General features: G+C 41.8%; 1 protein-coding gene across 3 annotated transcripts in view; it reads right to left on the bottom strand.

Moving 5' to 3' along the window:
- Positions 1-22,900, bottom strand: part of LOC139749914 (uncharacterized) — a 153,215-nt gene that overhangs the window by 79,704 nt on the left and 50,611 nt on the right. For all 3 annotated transcript variants that reach the window (XM_071664326.1, XM_071664328.1, XM_071664327.1), the window contains exon 2: positions 10,732-10,946. In XM_071664326.1, coding sequence (XP_071520427.1) covers positions 10,732-10,946 — 215 coding nt within the window. The remainder of the gene's footprint in view (positions 1-10,731; positions 10,947-22,900) is intronic.

The following is a 22,900-nucleotide window of genomic DNA, read 5'->3' as shown; positions in this document are numbered from 1 at the left end:
ACTAAATCAGCCTCCCTAATATACTGCTGCTGCGGCCATGTTATTCGTCAACAAGCACTTAAGAGAGAACCCAGAACACAGGAAGAATGGCGAGACTTCACGTAAAACGCCAATGAAATATAACAATTATGCTGCAGTATTTTATGTTTGTTATGAAAACTTTATTGTAAAACCATGCCAGATTTTTCCGAATGTTCTTTCATTGTTGCATATTCCATTTTAAATGAATCATACATTCCTTGTCTTTAAAACATGTATATCCTACTGATTTTTCATACAACTGATAGGAGACAATAGGAACATGGAAGTATCCAGTAATGACATTGACGGAAGTTCCTTCACCCCTCCAATGGCACCCAGTAGTAATCCCATCTCAGTGTCATAGACACGAGTGAGATCAGGCACATGAACACACCCTGGAGAAATATTTTTTCATTTTTCTACGTTGGAGGCTCCAGTTACGAACGAAAGTCCATATCAATGCAGGGCCTTAATTGAAATATAAAGAGGACATCATAGTTCTTCGTCCTGTTTCAAAATGTAAAGCACAGCACTTATGGTAATTCATTTCTATCTTTTGACTGTATATGTATTTTTTTCACTCGTTTTCTTATAGTTATGAAGACGACATAATTCTTATCATAACACTGTTATTGCAAGTAAAGCACCAACAATGTTATGTGCTAACAGTCTCTGACTTTTGGTAAGTTGCCAGACACTACTATCTGCTGATGACTGCCTTATAATATTGGCTTTAAGCACCTCTTTCTTGTAGAAAGTTTCATTCACGAGCATAGATTTTTCTTTCATTTCCAAAATGTATTGTCATACATTTGATGTAGCGACATAATTTCATTTACCACCCTCAAACCGAGTGTTCAGAAATAATACAATACGTGGTCGCGTGTTTTAAGGATATTGTATCCATTTTTTCAGTTTAGGCGCCAAATGTGTTACTGCCTTAAAACTGATGAATGTTACGATTAAGGGTCATTCAGTGAATGATAGATAAACCCACACTTATTCAGTGGTGCTGAGCGCTTTGTTCTTGAGACTGACTGTGCTATAACCTTGTTTTGGTCATTTCTTTTATCATGTGCTTGCGTGTTTTCCATCCATTAAGTTTCAAACATGCAGAACTCTCATGAATGCTAATTCCCATAGTTTCTGTGCGGACACCAACCACACGAGGATTGGCCGTTAAGAGACCTTCTACATTTATCGAACGACTAAATAGTGGATTTATCTTCCGTCTTTCCGTCCTCCCGTAGCCTTTCCACGTTTGAGAATGAGGTGGACAAACATACGAAAATCTCTCTCTCTCTCTCTCTCTCTCTCTCTCTCTCTCTCTCTCTCTCTCTCTCTCTCTCTCTCTCTCTCTCTCTCTCTCAATAACACTTCAATAACATGAACTGCAACAGGTGCTAAAGTTGCCACAGTAATCTTATCAGTGATATAATCAGCAATATCGGGGATTTGCACTAGGTCACTTTGTCTTAGGAGATGCATTCCAAGAAGTAATTCATCGGCGACGCTACTTCTAAAAAGCTAATGTGTCCCCTTAAATGATGGAGCAAGGTCATAGCTCAGACAGGTTAGCAGCCACCTTGATATTGATTCTCGTTGCTGACACCTTTGTCCCCTTGTGGTCATGTTTACTGCGAGTGTCACGGTGTTGTGGCTCCCTTTTGGGTGTAGTGGTGAGTTATGGTCGAGCCCTGGGGTTAGAGTGATGGTGGTAGCAGCCTTATATACTTTCGATGATGATGATGATGTTTACAGTAAAAGGTGGAATGGTAGTAGCATCGATTGTGTTGGTAGTAGCAGTTACTTAAATTAATGTATTAGTATCAGAGGTAGGTAGTTGTGTGAGTGTGATAATAGTCGTAGGGGGTAGGTAGGTGTGTTATTGAGGTTAAGAGTATCATAGGTAAGTAGTTGTGTGATTGTGTTAGTAGTACTGGAGGTAAGTACTTGTGTGATTGAGGTAAGAGTATCAGACGTAAGTAGTCGTGTGATTAAGGTCATAGTACCAAAGGTAAGTAGTTGTGTGTCTGAGGAGTAGTAACAGACGTAATTAGCTGTGGAGCTATCGGCGAGAGTAGTGGTTGTAATAATGGTGACAGGATAAGTTAGATCAATGACAGTATAAACTGTGTTGGTAGTAGTGGAGAGGAGTGGTACCATTACCATTTTATATGGTGGTGGTGATAGTGGTAGTGGTTGTGGTAGCAACAATAGATGTTACAGAAGTAGAGATGATAGTGATCGTAGAAGACGGTTGGCAATCTACGTTCCCATTCGTGGTACAGAACCAACACTGGTCACCTTAACCCTGACTGTGCTCACTCGACCTCTGGCTCTTAATCATGACAGTCTGGCTCCTCTTGGTGTTAAAGATTATTCCTTTCAGTGACATGCATGTCAAAGAATTTATCACACTTTTATACTAAAAATAAGGAATAAGAATGGCCACTTGACAAATCAAGGGACCAAGTCTTTACCGCCATGCCTTGGGAGGACACACTATGACCGATAGAGACACAGGGAGACGGAGTAAATAACATGGTATTAATACTTTCTCTTTTTGCCCGCTCGAGCACGACACTACGAGTCTTGAGCACGATAGCACGACCCTTGGGTACGATTGTACCGCCTTTGAACACGATGGCACGACCTGCCTGGCGTTAGATTGTCATAGTCAAGGGTCATACCGTTGTGCTCAAGTGCCGTACCGTCGTGCTTAATGGTTGCAACTAAGAACATCTTACCGCAGTCCACAAGGGACCAACTGTATATGCCTCGCTATGAGGAGATATATTCTACTAGGAAAACTGTCTCAGTAAAATCAATTCTATTAGTGAAAGCACAGTGAACACCAAGTAGTTATATTGGCTCAACCCGACATATAAGTCTATTCTGCCAAGGTGATTATTGACGACACCAGTTCTGAAGAGTTGGAGTCAATGTATCGAGACGATGGAACATGTTGACAGCTCTCTCATATCAATCCTCTTTATCTACGTTTGTATTCCCTTGTAGCTGCGTTTACCTCTTGTGGGTTATATTACAACTACGCTTTTATGTTTGATTTTGGTGTGATGGTGAATTATGGAGTAAATGTATCGAGACTGTGGAGCATGATGACAGCTCTCTCATATTAATCCTCTTTATGTACGTTTGTATTCCCTTGTAGCTATGTTTACGTCTTGTGAGTTATATTACAACTACGCTTTTATGGTTGATTTTGGTGTAATGATGACTTATGGTTCAGATCGAGTAATGTGGTTACAATTATGGGGGTCGTGAAAGATGTTAGGATGATGGTGTCTTGGGAAACACAGCAACGACAGAACTGACAGTGATGGTTGGTTTAGTCGTGACTATTGTGTCAGGAGTGGTAGTGATACAACTGGTGACCGTAGTGGTTTTAGTAGTGGTATAACTGAAGTAGAGAGACTAGCGACAGCATGAAGTGGTGATGGTTGTGGTCATAAGTGGTAACTGATACTATACTAGTTATGAGGTAGGTAGTGGTGTGTCACCCTCATTGGTGGTAGTGAAAACGTCTGTTACAGCAGAAGTGATGATTAATGATGGCAGAAAATCTAGGGTTGGAACTCTCCTTCCCACACTCTCATTCTCAGAACGAAACAAACATTAGCCAAGTCGGCCTGATTATTAACACACCTGAGCCTTATTCCCACTACCACTCAAGTATGACTCTTCCCAATGCAAGATATCATCCTCTCCCACTGTTGTCTGTATGAGCGTGTCTGCCAGAATTTCATATTGGAAAAGGAAATAGAGTGGGAGGTGATAAAAACAGATATTGCTATTGATAAAGTTAAAGTTCAGTTCTATACTCTCATGTCGAGGACATGTGTACACCATGACCACGGTACGTGTTGACCAAGCAAACTGCGCTCAACTAGTGGAGGTATCGATTTTATAATCCCCTTCAGCACGAATGTACGACCTCTGGATGTGATGGCCCGGCCTTTGACCTAAACCATTGGAGTCAAGTCAGATGTCACACCCTCACACCCAAGGGTCGTACCGTCGTGGTCAAGGATCGTCCTGACGCTCTCAAGGCTCGTGCGTCGTCCTCAGGGGCTTTTAATGTCGTCCTCAAGGCTCGCACCGTTGTTTTAATGGCTCTTACCGTCGCTCTCGAGGCTCGCAGCGTTGTCTTCAAGACTCGTACACGTCGTTCTCAAGGCTCGTACCGTTGCACTCAAATCTCTTACCGTTGTCCTCAAGGCTCGTAGCGTCGTCCTCAAGGTTCACGCCGTCGTCTTCAAGGCTCGTACTGTCGTCCTCACGGCTCTTATCGTTCTCCACTAAATAATCTATTGTAATACCCTAGTGATGGTTTCTATAAGTTTTCCAGCTGCAGTGGTTAAGCTAGTAGGACGATTATTTCAGGGCAGTGACTTACTGCCTCTTCTACACCTCGGTGTTACCTCAGCAAACTTCTGTCCCTGTCGAACCTTTCCCTGTCGCAAGTGACCTCTTCAAAAGAGCAGTCAAGGGTTAACTATTCATTTTTGCTTTCATAGTCTTTAGATAAAACTTATCTAGGCTTCCCGTTTTATTTACTATTATCCCATTTATTGTTAATAGTTTATCTGCAGCTTTTTGTCGACATGTTGCAGAACGTTTTCCTTTCCTGGTAATGTGACTGAATTCAGATCATGATTTGTATCTTCCATTATGAACACAAATAAAAAGAAATAATCATTCAAGCTCTTTGTCAAATAAGCCACCGAATTCCGGAATTATGGACCCAATTGCCTGGGTAATGACTCTCTTACTTCTACCATTGCTACAAAACTCAAGGTTTCTTTTGTTATTGTCTGCAATAAACACTTCATAGTAACATTTACGTTTCCCGTATACGTCTCTTAGTTTCTTTACGCAAATTTACAGGACTTTTGTCATGTTCTTTGCTTGTTTCTTTGGATGTCTTATGGGCTACTCTCTCATACAACATCACTTCTTTAGTTCATCATCCCATCATTTTGGCTTTGTTTTAAGAAACGACTTTATATTACACTTTGATAGACTTGTTCCCTTTACTTGTTCCCTTTACGTTCGGTTTTTTTTTTTTTCACTGACGGTATCATCCCACACTTGTCTGTCAGGAGCAATGCAATCACTAAATCTGCAAGTCTAAAATCTGGTATTCTTCTGCGGATTTCATACTGACCAACATTACATACGGTGTTGAAAGTTACCTTAAAAGTGATTTTTAGGTTATCATCTGCACCATACTCTTCTGCAATTTTAATATCATTGAAATCCTCGTCTGTACCGAGAGCTAATCGAACATGTTGTCGCGAGTAGATGTCTCGACTAACTGGATTTGGACATTGTCAGGTAAGTCAGGTAGAGTCGATGCTCGGAGATACTGAAAAGGGATTCCCCCGCTTAGATACCAGTCTGTCTAGATCTCTCTCACTCTATGATCGAATCGTATTCATTACAAGTCTCCGTTAACTGAAAAGAAGTATTTCCTGAACCTCTGGCGTCTGTGTGTGGCGTGCTTATAAAGTATCCCTACTGTTATTTTCTCAAAGAGTTTGTCTTTGACTTATACAAAAATGAAGTCAGTGCTATCAAAATCCACAATATTTTTCATCATAGGATTAAGATCAGGTCTAACAGTGAGCAAGACACCACCGTGTTATTTACATTTACAATTACTGTTAGAGTGTATGCCCTGAAATTACGTCAAAGGTGAGGAAATGTCTGTTCTTTCACATCTAATTAAGATTCAGAGACACCAAAAATATCATAATTTTCTTCTATTGCAGTTGTCTCCAGCCCTGAGATTTTTGTTAGTTATATTCAGAGCACCAACGTAAACTATCTTAATATGCGATTGAGACTTATTCTTTCGAAAAGTAGGCTACTTTCAAATGGGGATGGGTCTGCTCTGCACAGACTGCGGCTTTTCTACCAAAACGCACATGTAGACTCACTAGGCAGCGAGCCAAAACGCGCAGCTCCCACCTCATTCCAATGCAGTCCGTCCTTCGTAAAAATATCAGACCGAATGTCAAGATATTGGTGCAAATTTAGGAATTCAACTCCTTCATGGACACAAAGGTCACTGGTCTATCATCGAAACAGAACGCCTTACTGAAGAGGGCGTCCCCGATGCTAAAATCCATGGTGGTGCTCCTGAAATCATAATGATGTTAGTTTCGTTTCGAAAACGTGGAATAAGTTGGCGATATATTTCCCACAGCTTCTACGACCTCTCAACTGAGTATGCCCTATTTTGGACCTAAACGTGTGTGCGTTTGTGACTCAAGGAGTATATGCGCTTCCGTGCATGCGTATGTGATTACACTTCTTGCAATTACCTATTTGTACTATACGGGAGGGAATGCTACACTCGTGGGGCCCCATCACTTGAGCTTCCTCAACTGTAACGGAACTTTCATGGAACTCCGTATGCTGTCTACATTCACGCTTTCATTATTCAGCTTATTCTCTTCCCCCATCAGTCATCTAAAAGGAAATCTGTACATCTTTTTAAACAAGTTTCTTGCTCAACTGCCTGTTATGACCTCTGGTTGTTCCGTCCTTGATTCCTTCGAAAAACTGCTCATTGTCGACTGCTTTAAACTGGTTTGAAAACTTAGATTGTCATCAAGTCACCCGTTGCTCATCTGTCTTCCTTGGTGAGTAAATATAAGGCCTTTTTACACTTTCCCTGTAATTCAGGTCTCATGATTCTGAATCATATCATCTTTGCTGCTTATTTAAGCGCAGTGACCCTATTTCAGAGGCATTTTTTTGTTCTGTCATGGTTTAACATACGATGTTAACAGGTTGCTGAATGTTTCCTTATCTACTTGAATCTTTTTTGTAATATTTTCCAGAGGACAGTTTGTCTGCTTGACTATTCTTCTAATGTGGGACTCTGGTGACAAGCTATGGATGATGTCAACGCCCAGGTGCTTCTCACACACAGAATCCTGTGGCATATTTTCTGCTATAAAGTATTCGTACTGAGGCTTTCTTTCCCTGTGATCCATCCTTATCACCTGGCATTTCATTGGGTTGAATTTCATTAGCAATGGACCAGACTAACTTTGGATCCTGTGTGTATGTGTGTGTGTTTGTGTTTGTGCAAATGAATAGATAAATGAATAATGGTTTATTGGATGAAGGCAGCCATTTGGCAGAAAATACCCAGTTGAGGTGTAACAAATGTTACAGATGATACATATGTTATAGATGTATGTGTGTGTGTGTGTGTTGTGTGTGTGTGTGTGTGTGTGTGTGTGTGTGTGTGTGTGTGTAACCAGTAATTCATAACGTCAAATGCTTGAGTGCGACAATACGACACTTGAGCATGACGGTAGAACCTTTAAGTACGACAGTACGACCCCTGAGCACGACGATGATTGTATGATTGTATGATTTTTGCATGCGCAATAGTCGTGTCGTTGTGCTCAAAATGTTAGCAGTGGCATAGAATAGAGACAATAATGTCATGTAAACCTGGTTGACTTATGAGCAGGCAAAATATGATTAATTAACGGTAATAGAAGTAATGACTGGCTGTGGGACATGATTACAGGGTCATGTCTGGGACATGATCACAGGGTTCAGGAACTGGAGCATTGTCATTAGGTCCTGGCTGGGACTTCATCACATGGCCCTTGGTAGGACATGATCACATGGTCCTTGGTAGGATATGATCACATGGCCCTTGGTGGGACATAATCACATGGCCCTTGGTGGGGCATGATCGCATGGTCCTTGGTGGGACATGATCACATGGTCCTTGGTGGGACATGATCACATGGTCCCTTGGTGGGACATAATCACAGGGTTCTGATAGGAACGTGATCCCAGGGTCCTAGCTGCGACATGATCCCAGGGTCCTGGATGGGACCTGATCATAAAACCTCGTTTTGTTTGTTACGTGACCTTTGACCTTACCCGAACGGGTCAGGTCAAAAGTTATGCCATCATATCTGAGTCATAACTCCGCCATTATGGTCACGTCGTTGTACCGAAGGGTCGTACAAGGGTCGTACTTCCATGGACATGAGTCGAACCGCCGAGCTCAAAGGGCTCCATCTACCCCCCTATTAGGGAGCTTCTGGATTGGTATAGCTAGTGTCAGAAGACTTGCGTCTTATGTTATCCACAAGTCTACGTTAACACATCCTTTACTCTACCTTGCTCTCGCTACTAACTTGTCGTTACTCTATATAGACTCGTCAAATTCCGAAGAAGAAAATACCTTATAGAATGATGGTCTGGACACGGATGTTCCTGCATTTGCTGTCTGTGTGTTCCCATATATGTAATGGGTCGCGACAAGCGACGCAAATTCCCCTGTCGGTAGCCAAAGACACTATCGACCATGTATAGTGCAAATATAAACCCTGATCTCTCTGACTGGCTGACATGAGAGGCAAGCGATAGACGCCTTGAATTAATAAGGTGAATATATTTCTTTTAGTAGCATTTGAATTAGTATCAAACGTAACGCTCATAGACCCATTTGAATCAATTAGCCCCAGGCTTGATAGAGCATTGATCCTCTACTGATGGTGTGAGTGTATGTGGCCTTAGAACCATCTCTAACACCAAAAAGGAAGGTCTAAAGGAGGCGTTGAAAGAGTGTTCGGTCGGTAGACATAGCTTGACGTCGACAGCCTTAATGACCCTGGCAAATGATTAACCCATAGCCCAAACAACAAATCGAACAAGAAATATAAAACTAACTTATTAGAAAAAAAAATCATAGGTCTAGAAAAGCATATCTATGGACTGAAATGATGCATCATAAGAAACATATGATATATAGACTCATAAAAAAAATGAAAAATTAAGAGCTTTCGAAACGTGGAAAAGAACGCATCGTATGTACAGAGAGAGAATGAGAGAGAAAGAGAGAGAGAGAGAAGAGAGAGAGAGAGAGAGAGAGAGAGAGAGAGAGAGAGAGAGAGAGAGAGAGAGAGAGAGAGAGAGAGGGGGGGGGGGGGGATTCAATCATCTTACAGATATCGGAAACACCAGATCAATATAGCTGTAATGATCAGCGTCTTATACGTTTGAAGACACGTTGAAATAATTGCTCAAATAACCGTTAAGTTTCCGAGCAAATTAGATGGGAATTATTTACTAAGTATTGATTCAGTGTAAACAGTGACTAACGTCTGAGCACGGGAGCCACAAGGTAAGGATAGTTTTTGCTGGAAAAATCATAGAAAACGGAGATATTTGTACACAATCTATCAGAGAAAACGAACAGCATTTGCGGTATGTCGTAATCATTTGGAACAAAAGACAAATTCTATAATTATTTAGATAAGTACTTGAATGATATAAAACATTAGGACTTCTCTATCTGAAACGTAATAAAGGTGATTAAGATCATCATTTATTTTCAATACTCTATCTTCTTTGTGATTAATCGTTTTATCCGAAAGAAGAGAAATTGTTACACTCGTCAAAATTCTCATCAATTTATATTTGGTGTTTGAAAACAGGACATTAAGTTTTCACTGAGATTTTCCTTTAGTTCAACGGAAGTCACTACAGCTCATAAAAATAAAGATTCCTCCTCAAACCTCCAACAACAGGTACATATTAAAGTTCCTGACTTTAATAAACTTCATCGAGTGATTCAATTAATCCACAAATAAGACTGAGCATGATGATGATGGTTATCTAATGAGAGAGACAGAGAGACACAAACGGACCTGGGTTATAACAGTCAAATCACCCAATTAACCTGACCCAGTCCCTAATCCTGACGTGATTAGACTTTCAGAGTAACAATACGACAAAAATTGGAATATCCTCCTTATCAAGTACACCTCATGCACAACACACGCATACACACATACATCCCCATACTCTCGCAGACATATACCTGGCTGACCCGCATCATTGATGACGGATTAGCATTGACAAGAACTAGGCTTGGAACAAAAGAGAGATGGCATGAAGATATTTCAAATTAAGCTGACGATCGTGGTTGGAATGAACCCACTGAAAACATCGTTGACACAAAACATTAAACATGGGTAGGAGCAGATATGACAATGGATATTTATAGGAAAATTGATGATTATAACAATTAATCTTCTATGGGATAAACTGATTAACTAAGAAATGAATTTATTCGAAATAACTAATTACAACATAAGAAATATTCTGTATTGCTCTCATTACTACTATATCGTGTGTAGGAATACATATTGCTCTCATTACTACTTTATCGTGTATATGTATACATATAGCTCTCATTTCATCCTATCTTTACCTAGGAAAACAAAGGCTTCATATAATCATCGTCCACGAGCCTGTGCTAAGACTTCCTTTCAACACACGTCTAGTTAATTTGTCCTCAATTCTTTTTGCAGGACGTGTCATGGGCTATGTGTCCTCGGCCACAGAGGCCATTTTGAGGCCGCAAATTGAGGCCAATCTGACCTATTCAAACAAAAAGTATTCTTATAGATACTTCCAAGACCCCTCCAAAAACAAAATCCCTTTTTTTTTATCTTGCTTATGTTCCTCTCTTGGCAATGATTGGTGACACAGGTGAGCACTACAGATTACTACGTATATAAGACACACACACACACACACACACACACACACCGAGGTAATGTGTGTGTGTGTGTGTGTGTGTGTGTGTGTGTGTATCTGTGGTCGTGTGTGTGTGTGTTTGTGTGTGCGACTCACCTTCGAGGAGGAGCCCTTCTTGCCGCTGGACCAGGGGTAGAGACGCGTCTCCTCGTGGGGGAGCCAGTGGAGGCCCTGCGAGGTGTGGGAGTGGCTGGACCAGGCTTGCATGGGGGCGGCCAGGGGCTGGGACACCCCCATGGACACCACCAGTCCTCCGGCAGCATTCTGGATGCCCCGTGGGTAGGTGCTTAGCAGCGTCCCCATCCCCATGTCTGCAAAGTTAACAGGGGTCACATGGGGTCAGGGTAAAGAGATTAACATGGGTCACACAGGGTCATAGTAATGAGGATTAACATGGGTCACACAGGGTCAAAATGATAAGGTTTACATGGGTCACACAGGGTCAGAATAATAAGGTTAAAATGAGTCACACAGGGTCACACACAGGGTCAGATTGATAACGTTAACAGGGGCCACACAGGGTCACACACAGGGCCAGAATAATTAGGTTAACGTAGGTCACACAGGATCCCACACAGGGTCAGAATAACAAGTTTAACATGGGTACACAGGGTGACGTACAAGGTCGGAATATTAGGGTTAATTTGGGTCACACAGGGTCAGATTAATCAGGTTAACAATGGGTCACACGGGGTCACGCTCAGGGAGAGAGTAATCAAGTCAATAAGTTCGTCAACGTCAAAACCACATACGTACATCCTCACAATACGTATGGTCCCTGGCGGGACACTAAGATAAACATACGTGCCTCCTCACTATACGTATGGTCCCTGGTGGGAGGTACGAGACCGTGCGGCACATTAAGATATACAGAACTCAGTAGATAAAGATCAGAGAGCTTGAGTCACTTAAGGTTGCCAGGCAGAAGGTGTGACTGTTGGGTATGTTCGTGAGTACACTGGACACGTTTTGTATACGAATTTGGAAGGTTTGAGTGGAGTAGAAGAGTCTCGCTTGACATCTCATGCTACTACTACAAGAGACGAAAAATAAGTATTCAAATTTCCCAGCAGATGTAGGGATGAAATGGTATAAAAGTGTACAGACTAGTGAAGGTATGGGTAAGGTGGTTATTGAGGTGAAATCACACTCTCAAAAGTTCAATTCGATAAGTTTCCTCCAGTGTTCCATTTGTGGTATCTGCAATCTACTAGATTCTGGTTATTAGTGATTATTTACCTTTGAATGTCATAGAACACTTGAACGATATACATACTGCCTTTCTTTCCATCCCACGATTGAAAGATGATAGTTTCATTAACTGTGAGATTCTTACAGCCCATATAACTATTCATGTAATCCTCGTTACGTACAGATATATCTTCTGAGATTTAATCCATTTACATAGACACATTACCCCGTTGTCACATGTTCAGACATATTAATCTCACGATTGAATACTTATTGTGAGGTAAAGACACCAGATTTTCGAACAACATCCCCAATACACTTCTTTGTCTATGTCAACTTTACCCCTGCCTTAACCTACTTATACCTTCTAGCATTTCATATGCACATCTAATTGCATTCTTAATGCCTCAATTTTTTGCTCTTAAGAAATTCCTTCGCGTACGACAATATGAAGTACTTTTGGTGTTGGTTACTATAAATTCACTTAAGTTTAGTGTGCGCGTGCGTGCAAGCAATCAATATGGCGATTTATAACTGGTGTGTGGTCGTATTAGTCCAATATACTTCCCCAAAATGAATTGAACGTGGCTCAGAAGCGATGGCGTACTACAATTCTACTTGCAAAATGCAGTTGATCTATGCTTCAGCTATGGCCAGAGACCGCTTCAACCTTCAATCAAATTGGCGAGGAGAAGAAGAAGGAGAAGAAGAAGAAGAAGAAGAAGAAGAAGAAGAAGAAGAAGAAGAAGAAGAAGAAGGAAGATAGAAGGAAGAAGAAGCTGGCCTTTTTATACTGTTTCGTGTTACTCTCTGTTTACGATATTATTTCCCTGTTGACACTCCACCTGTCTGGTGTGGAAGGAGCTGATGGTGTGGGTGACTACTTTCCATGGCACATATCGTGATCTTTACGCAGTTTATGAAACTACTGCATTGATACGCTTGTGGACGTGTGCTGATTTTTGCTATATGAGGAATTCCACCACCTCTGTTGATGCAAAGTTCTTTTTCTCTTTACGTTGGAGGCTTCAGTCACGGACTTTATAAAGTCTGAATTGAAATACAGAAAGAATTATGAAAGAGAAAAAGAAGAAACAAGGGATAGTATCTACGGATTTTGGAGGAAGGGGAAAAGAACTATCTTTTAGAATGTGCCAGGTGGTCATAGTTACTGGAAAAGACATGAGGAGGCGTTATGGTTGGGTAGGAATCTTGTTCACTTCTTTTTTTCGTACTGGACGTAAGATGAGGATGTTTAAGAACGAAGAGTGGTGTCATAAAGCACTTTGTCCACCCAAAGAAAACGAGAACGAAATTAAAGATGACAGACAAAACAGCTGCAGCTTTACAAGCACAAGTTCCTTCTCAGGACTTCGAAACCCAAAGGATTGTTCTGATTGGCACGTATGGAGGCAGGTACCTACGTGTGAGCCCCAGCAGTCACCCATGATGTAACAACCTCATCAACCAGTTGGCACAGGACGAGGTGTCCAGTCCCCTGGCGGGGGCCAGGTTGTTTCGAGAGTGTTGAGAGAAATTACCACACGCCTCACACTGAACAGGAACCGTACGTGACGCACTATTACGACAGGAGAGGTCAAGGGTCACGTTCCGTTGAGTTGGGTCTACTTAACACGAACACACATAGCATGGCTGTTGGCACTGTCTCCCTGGGGTCATAAAAGGTCAGGCTATTGACATGTTACACTATCACTGCTGCAGATCAGGAAACGAGGCCTCTGTTGAACACGAAAGTTCCTGCAATCACCGATGCACAGAACAAAGCGCACTAGTATTGATATGCACTACAAGCACCATTAATGTCGAGAGCACATTTCTTCACTGTTTTGCATAATAGAACACAAGCATAAACGTTAAGCATTGTAAAGCATCATATCACTACACACAGTTAAACACACCATCAATGCTACATAGTGAAACACCCAATCACTGCTAGACACAGTAAAACACACAATCACTGCTACACAGTCAAACTCTTCATTACTGAGATACAGTAAACCACACTATCACTGCTGGTCACAGCAAAGCACACAAAATCCCTGCTGCACTTCAAACACACACCATCACTGCCACACCCAGTGAAGCACACCATCACTGCTATACACCCAGTATCGCACATCATCTTTCGTACACACAGTGGAACACACCATCACTGCTACACACAGTGAAATACACCATCTCTGCAACACAGTAAAGTACACCATCACACACACACAAACACACACACACACACACACACACACACACACACACACACACACACACACACAGTATAACACACCATCACACTGGAAAAGAATATATTTGACATCCTTCACATACCCGACTGTGCGTCACTAAGGCTGGCCCCTCTGATCGATGAGGCAGCACCTACAGTGAGTCTGATAAATGGACATCTTGAGTCCTGCCACCTCGTAAGTCTTTTGTTTCTACCGAGACGCGACACTTGTATTTCCCAAGTTGATCCTTTGAGGCACAACGGTGTGGCCCTTGAAGCACAATAGTGCGGTCCTTGAAGCACAGCGGTGCATCCCTTGAAGCACAATGGTGTGGCCCTTGAAGCACAACGGTGAGACTCTTAAGGCACAACGAAGAATAGGGTGACATGCAAGGGGTCATCTTCCGCCTCCGCACCCTTGCCACACGCTGATCCCCTTCGTCAGATAGGTCTTCGTTGTTCTCATTCGAAAGTTCAGTCGAGTTAAGGATATTCAGTGCAATACTGTTTGTAGACAGCCAATATGTCGTTATATTCGGCCTGTATGCCTTTATATACTCTTTAGGTCATTATACAGCCTGTATGTCGTTATATAGCCTGTAGATCGTTATACAATCCAAAGATCGCTATGCAGCTTGTGAGTCTGTATCCCTCGTAGTTTTGCGAATTCCAAAGCCAGCGAGAGTCGATGACATTCAGTTCATGAGGCCGACTGTATGACCCTTGAGCACGACTATGCTCCCCTTGGGTATGATGACGTGCCCTTTGATCTGACCAAACGACAGTGAGATCAAAGGTTAGGCCAACACATCCAGAGGTCATATTGGAATACTCAAGGGTCGATAGATGTACTCAAGGGTCACACACCGTCGTACTTAAAGGTCGCATCGTCGTGTTCAAGGGTTGAACTCTCGTGCTCAAGGGTTGCACCATCGTGCCCAAGGGTTGTAATGTCGTACTCATAGGTCGCACCGTCGTGTTCAAACATCGTTCCCTTGTACTCAAGATTTGCACAGTCGTGTTCAAGGATCGCACCATCGTGCTCAAGGGTCATAACGTTCTTCTCAAGAATTGCACCGTCGTGTTCAAGGGCCATGCTGAAGGGTAGTGCCGCCATGCCCAAGGGCGATGAGGGACTAGCACTTGACACAGTACCCATTACAACGTCAGCTTAACATGATGCACGCACCAGTGACTCCCGTAATGACTCTTGTATCGATGTTCTGTGACCTGAATTATGCCAGTGTTTCTGCTCCCTTACCCAAGAATGTCGCTTTATACCGCTATATTATGCGGCTACTGTTACCTCACCCCCCAAAAAAAATTCTATCTGAACGATGTTTTCTGTGTCACAGAGCTGTGACTGTCGCACCCTACAATATTCCTTCATGTTTGTCCCAAGTTGTGACAAGGTGTTCATAAACTCCCTGTCAGACAGACGTTCATTGTAGAAAACGGTGAGGGAGCGCCGGGTACAGACGAAGAATGGCCTCATTTGCTCACATCCACTTTCTAGCTATCATGCATAATGCACCAAAACCAGAATAACCCCATCCACAACTGAGCCCCATACACCTTTCGCTGTCCCTGGTTCAGTCCACTGACAGCGTAGCACCCCTCTGCATCCCACATCGCTCAAACTCGCTCTATCCCATGCATGATTCATACCCTCCTACATGCTCAGGTGACGATAACTCAAAGCGTTTCTCACACCATACTTCCATCTCATCCTTCGTACCTGACACGTATACCTTCTTAGTCAGTCTTTCGACACTTATCCTCTCCATATGACCTACCAATTCAGCACGCTCTCTTCAAATCTCTCTCCCGTAGTCTTACTAACACATCTCTCTCTTGTACTATTACTTATTACTCAATCAGCCCTTCTCAAACTGCACGTTATCCTAAAAATTTTCCACTTCCAACACATCCACACTCTTCTGTCCTATTTGATTTAGGAGCCATGCCTCGAATCCATAACACTGTTGAAACTTTTGTAACATGAAAAATCCTCCTTTTTGGCCTTACAGACAGTGATCTCTCTTTCCATACACCTCACAACGTACCCAAGACCTTTCGTCCCCTAACCTATCCTGGAATTCAATTTTGCTCCCGTAGTTACATCCGCTACCACCTTCATTCTCAGACATATAAAACACCCCACTGCCTCCAGCTCATTCTATTCATAATCTCACGCAAGCCGACCTAACTCTCTCATCTCCTAAACCTCTTTTCCTCATCTTTATTCACATAGCTCTCAGCCTCCTTCCTTCATACCCATAGAATACAATATTCAGCAACTTAAGCAACAGTTCATACTAACATCACGAAATTCCATGATTATAACCCTTACACCATAACAAAGACAAATAGTGATAAGAGGATTACTTCGACATAATCTTTGATCTTGAATCTCTTTTATAAATTGACTCATTTTGTTGGAAGCACACTCATGGCTATGATGCAAACACCTGATATCCCTGAACAGCGTTAGGAAGTTAATTTCAGTATATATATATATATATATTTTTTAATTAATTTATGTCGTATGATATACACGTATATACTCAAACACTGGCTCAAAAATTTCATGGACTCTGGATTTAATGTATCTCACATACACTCATCCTTCCCTAACGTAATGCACAGCTAAACATCATTTTGGATTTCCCAGCTACCTTAATACTAGTGTTTTTTTCGACAAGAGACGGTGAACTTCATCAAGGAATGTCGCAAAAATAGCAATTAATGCACTGACTTCATTCGTCCAGACTTGATTATCTGGAACTGGACATTTTCGGCTTTGAATGTGATCGACTGATATGCGACATACGTAATTTTGTACTCGCTTTACACATAAAAATGCTGGAGGAAACGCGTCCTATGGTTTCTATCTCGTGTCTAAATACTAGATATTCTGCACCTGCACCAATAAAGATTTGGAAATGGTCGTCTTGTGTACAAATATAGTCAATGAACTCCTTTACGTCCACAATGAACGTCGGGTTAATGGCTGCAAAATGACGGCGCTTCGGATGTGTTTGCCTCATTCTGATTAGTCGTTCGCATGTCCCAGGCAGATACTGCTTGACGTTGTGTCTCACGAGTGATGATCTGTAGGAAAAGTCGGCCTGTGGAGTTCTCTGCGCGAAGACTGACCAACTGATCGTGTATTCTGGGCTTGCAGTCATGCCTACCAGTCCTAGATGCCATCTTTAACTTCTTCCAGATCCAGAAAAAGGAAATGGGATGGTAAAAAGTCGTATCGGTATTTGTGATTCTAATAATTTCTGATTTTTACCCCTCCTTTGTCACCGAACTTTGTACATAAAAGTAGGTCCCCACCTCAACCTCTCGTCTCGATCCAGACACGACACTAGTTATGTTCTTGGGATATTTAAACATTCCACCGGATATCAAATAGGTCATACTTGTGGTCTGTCTCTTCCATATGCTTTCCTTAGAAGATCGAAGAGCAAGTATGATTTGATCCCATTAGCAAAAAGATGTGAACTGCATTTCTTTGGCACATGTACTTTTAGTATACACGCAACGGCTTATATCTTCTATTCATCTGCATTATAGTGGATGTCTGATCTACACACAGCTCACAGTTTGCACACTCAGCACCCAGCACACCTGAGGTTTGGTCATCACTGAGTGTTCTATTCGCACTTACGTCATGGCAATACTGTCAGGGAGACCCCCACCAAAGAGGCAGAGAGCTTGTTAATTGCTGGCTGACATGATTCATTAGAATATTTGAGAAGGTCAACCATCTTGGCCTTAAGTGGTTCTCCTGCTTCACACGAACCCGGCCAAGTCTTGGTTAGTGTAAGTTCCTGATATCACTGTTGTAACGCTGTTATCTTTCCTGACGACTAATATATTGCTTAGAAAATAGCAACTTACTTTAGCTGTGCGTATAGATTAGCATCTGCTGACGTTTGGGTGGCGCCTTTGTTAACATCTTGCAAGAAATACAAAGTTTCATAGCATAGACTTGTTGTCCAAAGTTCAAACTTCTTGTTTTGAGCAAATCAATTGTTTTTTCTCGCATCTTCCGTATCGCTTACTGTTGTCAATTCTCCATTGTGTCCTGCAGCAGCCACATACTCTGTATGAAAGATCATTGTTGTATTACTGTTAAAGGAAGGATCAAAATGTCCACAATCTTATAATGTTTGCAATGGTGGTACGTCCTCTACCATAGATGAAGCATGGTGTTTGTTGCAATGGTGATGTGCTGCAGTATAATTTGATGGCATTCCCAGACATGCTCCAGTTTTCTTAAGACTCTTACTGACTCTGAGCCTGCAGCCATAAAGCTCTCTTCAAGATATGCGTTTCCTGTATATTCGATGGTTGGCTTACTTCACGTACAATCATTCCCCTTTATTCCACATTCCTTCATTGCTCTTCTTGGTCATAACTGTCTTCAGCAAGGGTGTGTCTTTGTCCTTACAGGTGGTAGAGTTGCTCTCCTGGAATTTCTTTGTCGCTGATGCTTGCTTCCAGACTGGGCTGGCATGTCTGTCGTATGTAAGGACATCTAGAGGGTAACAATGTCCATCAGAGGACGAAGACTTAAGCCGCCACTGGTCCTGGAATTTTCAAGTGTCTACCCCAAGACATCATCACATAGATACTGTCATTTGTATAACTGGAAGCAACATAATCTGGCAGGCATTAGCAAATACAAAAGTATTGTAAATATGATCTAATACATATTCCTGAAATCGGTGTCACGTTCACATTATCGCATCGCATGCAAGTATTTTTTCTCCCCTATCCCCAGGGTTAATATATAGATATATATATATATAACTGTGACGCATTTTCGGGCTGCCCAGGGTCAAGCACTTGAGTCCGAACTTTGGTTGCGGGAGTCGGTCCGCGGTCAACCCAGCTGTTCATCCATCTTCCTGGAAATCGGTCGATAAAATAGGTATCTGGCTCAGGCTAAGATATATATATATATATATATATATATATATATATATATATATATATATATATATATATATATATATATATATATATATATATATATATAATATCCATTCTCATACAGAAAACCATTATTTTAGTCATACTGCCCATGTCCATATAACATCTCTCCAGCCAGTGATACAATGGATCTCCAAACCAAGTTTTCGTCATACCGTGGTGGCAGCCCCTCAGTTGATCTAGTAATCACAGCGTTTTATGAGAGGTCTGACTGCCAGGCTTCAACACGGTCGACTGGCGTGGTATGTAGGACAAGATCCTACCATTCATGTGCACCATTTTTGGTACGTCGTGTCCCCAGTCTCACCGTAAGTGAAGCGGGTTGTTGACACACGTCTGACATTCCTAAGGGTCGGTGACACATAACGTAAACCTTGTGCTTGAGGTCAGGTCTCGCACACATACACACACACACACACACACACACACACACACACACACACACACACACACACACACACACACCTTTCTGTGCTTGTGTAAATAGATAAATCAATAAAGAAATTGATGAATAAATGAATTAACAAATACATAGATAACTAGACACATGAATACATAGATAACTAAACTGAATTTAGACAGAACTGGAAGATCATAATAGAGCTAGCTATTAATCAGAAAAGAGCTTAAGATCAAGCTTTAAATAAGCACAAGTGTGTGTGTGTGTGTCTGTGTGTCTGTGTGTGTTTGGGTGTGTGTGTGTGTGTGCATGTGTGTGTCTGTGTGTGTGTGTGTGTGTGTGTGTGTGTGTGTGTGTGTCCTGATCGTAAGCCCATCTTATGCTGTTTCATACTTCACAAAGGTTCTGAGGGAAAGGCATCAACAGGAGTGGAGTCCGAGGCTTGACTCCACTCAGCAAGGGGAGCCTCGCACCAAGCCCCAGACACCCTGAGGACTGGACAGATTAAGATCTCATTCTCGACACAATGAGTGGATGATAGTGGCGGTGCCTAGCCTCTCCTAGTCGGTGGAGCGATTTGTGTGGTTGATTTCCATTAGTCACCAATATGATTGTCGAAGTGTGTCACAGCGCCTGTTCATCTTCAGTAATATTTGCTTTGACATCTGTCTGCCTCTGATGCATGAATGATATGACTCAAATGACAACTTGAATGTTATTTATCGTAACAAAGTAAGAGTCAACGATTCCAGGGCAGTCATTTGTCTTGGGGAGTAAGTGGTCATTGACCTGTAACAACGTGGTCATTGACCTACAGGGACGTAAATAAGAATGTCTTTTGTTTATATACATTCTACTTTTTTGCGGGGCAGGGGGGTGGAACGGTAGCAATAACTTTAAAAAAGTTTGGTCCAGTGTAAAGACAAATTGTTACCTGCGGTCTCCTTTCCGTTGCAATTTACCGATGTTTGTAGCCTCGGTCAAAGAGAAGGTAATTTCGGAGTACCGGTGGATAGAAGATGAGTTAGAGATATCAAAGAGAGGATTGAGAAAACGTTAATTCGAATGGAGCAGTCCACAAACCCATGTTCAGTATACTACAACCGATGAAATATGCCATTACACATACAACAGAGGAAACATGCTCAGATAAATTACAACAGATGAAACTTGCTCAACACACGTCAACAGATGAACACTACAACAGAGGAATGTTTTCCACTACCTATCAACAGGTCGAGTATCCTCACCACATTCTTGCTAACAAGACCCTCACATTTAACCTTCCGCCCGGAACCAAATGGATAGGGAATGTCGCTTCTCCTTCTACTAGTATAAACGTCCGGACATTTAACAAGATCGGAAAGGTATCTACCCAGTTTCTTTATTCCTTAACTGCTTTTCATTTTTTTCTTTCATTTTATCAAGTCACTCGTAAGGCGTATACCATAGTTACTTAGTAAACGTTATTCGCTGATTCTCACATTGGAGACGTATAAAGTGGGCAGTTGGTAATGTTCCTTACTCCGTGCTTCCTCTCATTCACATAGAGGTAAGTCACTCATTTGGGTAAGCCGCTCATAGGGATAAGTCATCCATCAAGGTAAGACAGCCACTCATTGAGGTGAGCCACTTAGAAAAGTAATATAGTAAATAAGTGAGAATTTGAAAAAGTTAAGATACTCATGAAAGTGAGCCACTCATAGAGGTAAGTCACTCATAAAGGTAAGTCACTCATAAAGGTAAAAGTCACTCATAAACGATAGCCAGGAAATCCAACATCATCTCCATATCTTCGCGCTTGTCAAACATTCGTAAATGCTGTTCTGTCAGTATGTGAAATGGGAGTGTACTCACACTCTCTCTCCGCCAGACATACTGCCTACAAAATTACCTCACAACAGGTAAAAACTTCTCAAAGCTTTATGCTTCTCATTGCAGTCAGAAATAACATAATTGCAAATAACACGGTGTAGGAAGCGTTGCCACGAGAAGGAACTTGTTCCCCGTGTTGTAAACACCGTCATTATTAACAAGCATACGCAGACGTGATATTGACTCATGTTTATAGAACTCTAACCCCAGCGCAATACTCTCCAAACACGTTTCCATTGTATTGGCTGACGCAGGACCCTCCTACATGGACATTCGTTAACCATTCATTCGTCTGTATTTGCAGTTATCTTTATCGTATTAGTGTCATTGTCATGGGGTATCATTAACACTTCCGGACATGTCGTAAATTTTGACACCCGTAGACATGCAATCCTTTTGATACTCAGAAACTCTCAATGAATGACCACTAGAATTGATACACAGTGGAACACAGTGAATATAGTGGTCATCATCAGACACATCGAAGAGATTCGCATTTTGACGATTCCAATCCTGGCACTTTATGTCCCTTAGCCCCCTACCTCATTACGAAGATAATGATGATAGAAATACATCTCATATTTCACTGCTGCAGTCGTTAATGGTGACTAGACCAGAATGCAAATGTTTGTGTCCTAAGTCATAGAAAAAGAATTTCAAATTGAATTTTAGAACTTTATTTCATGCTGTTTTGAAATGGTGCGGTTTAGGACGCGACGCAAGACGGAGAAGGACAAAGTCCCCCAACGGTACACCATGTCTTTGCCTGAGTCTCCGTACTCAAGTGGCGTGTATCGTGCCACCAAGACCAGATCGCTCGTGTGATAACGCCACAGTGTCTTCCTTGCGGTACATTAGGTGTGGCCTGTTGTCGACTACCACAGGCTTGTATGACTGTATAGCCTTATCGAAGGAATTGCTCATGATCCAACTTTCATGGTTTTACTCTTCTACATCGATTGACATCGACACTTCGACAGTTTTTCTTTAATAGCTGAGAGAAGAATGAAGATGCGCATCGCACTAAACGCTTCCCTGAGTGTGTATATCTTTTTAGTGTATTACTAAGAGAGGATTGACACCCTACTGGCTCCCGTCTACCAAGGTCAACTTGTTGCCTCACACAACGCCCTCTACCACCACCATCCTGTTGCGTCACAACACAACTACCGACTCATATGTGTCTGGCCGTTACTAGTTTCTATTATCTTGGGGTTTAGAATGATAATATTTGAGTTCGCATCAGTTCATATCGGGTTGAGGATACGTATAAATGCACAGTGATGATCAAGCTTAAAAAACATGTTTCATTATCGCCTCAGAGTAAGTTAGGAAATGACGTTATTTTGATATGTGATTATAGTAACGACATTACCAAATAACGTCTCCTTGACTAGTGTCGTTATCATTTGAATCTTACTTTCTTTATTCATTTTTATTATCTTTTTTGTCTATTTGTAAAACAGAGAGAAATGGTATCGTTCTTTGCGAAAACATTGACCCTAACGAGAAAAAGAAAAGTGATTTAATATAACTAAAAGAATTACTGC

The sequence above is a fragment of the Panulirus ornatus genome, chromosome 8 (assembly GCF_036320965.1).
Source record: "Panulirus ornatus isolate Po-2019 chromosome 8, ASM3632096v1, whole genome shotgun sequence".
Classification (NCBI taxonomy): Eukaryota; Metazoa; Arthropoda; class Malacostraca; order Decapoda; family Palinuridae; genus Panulirus; species Panulirus ornatus.
This window is presented reverse-complemented; position numbering and strand designations above follow the sequence as displayed.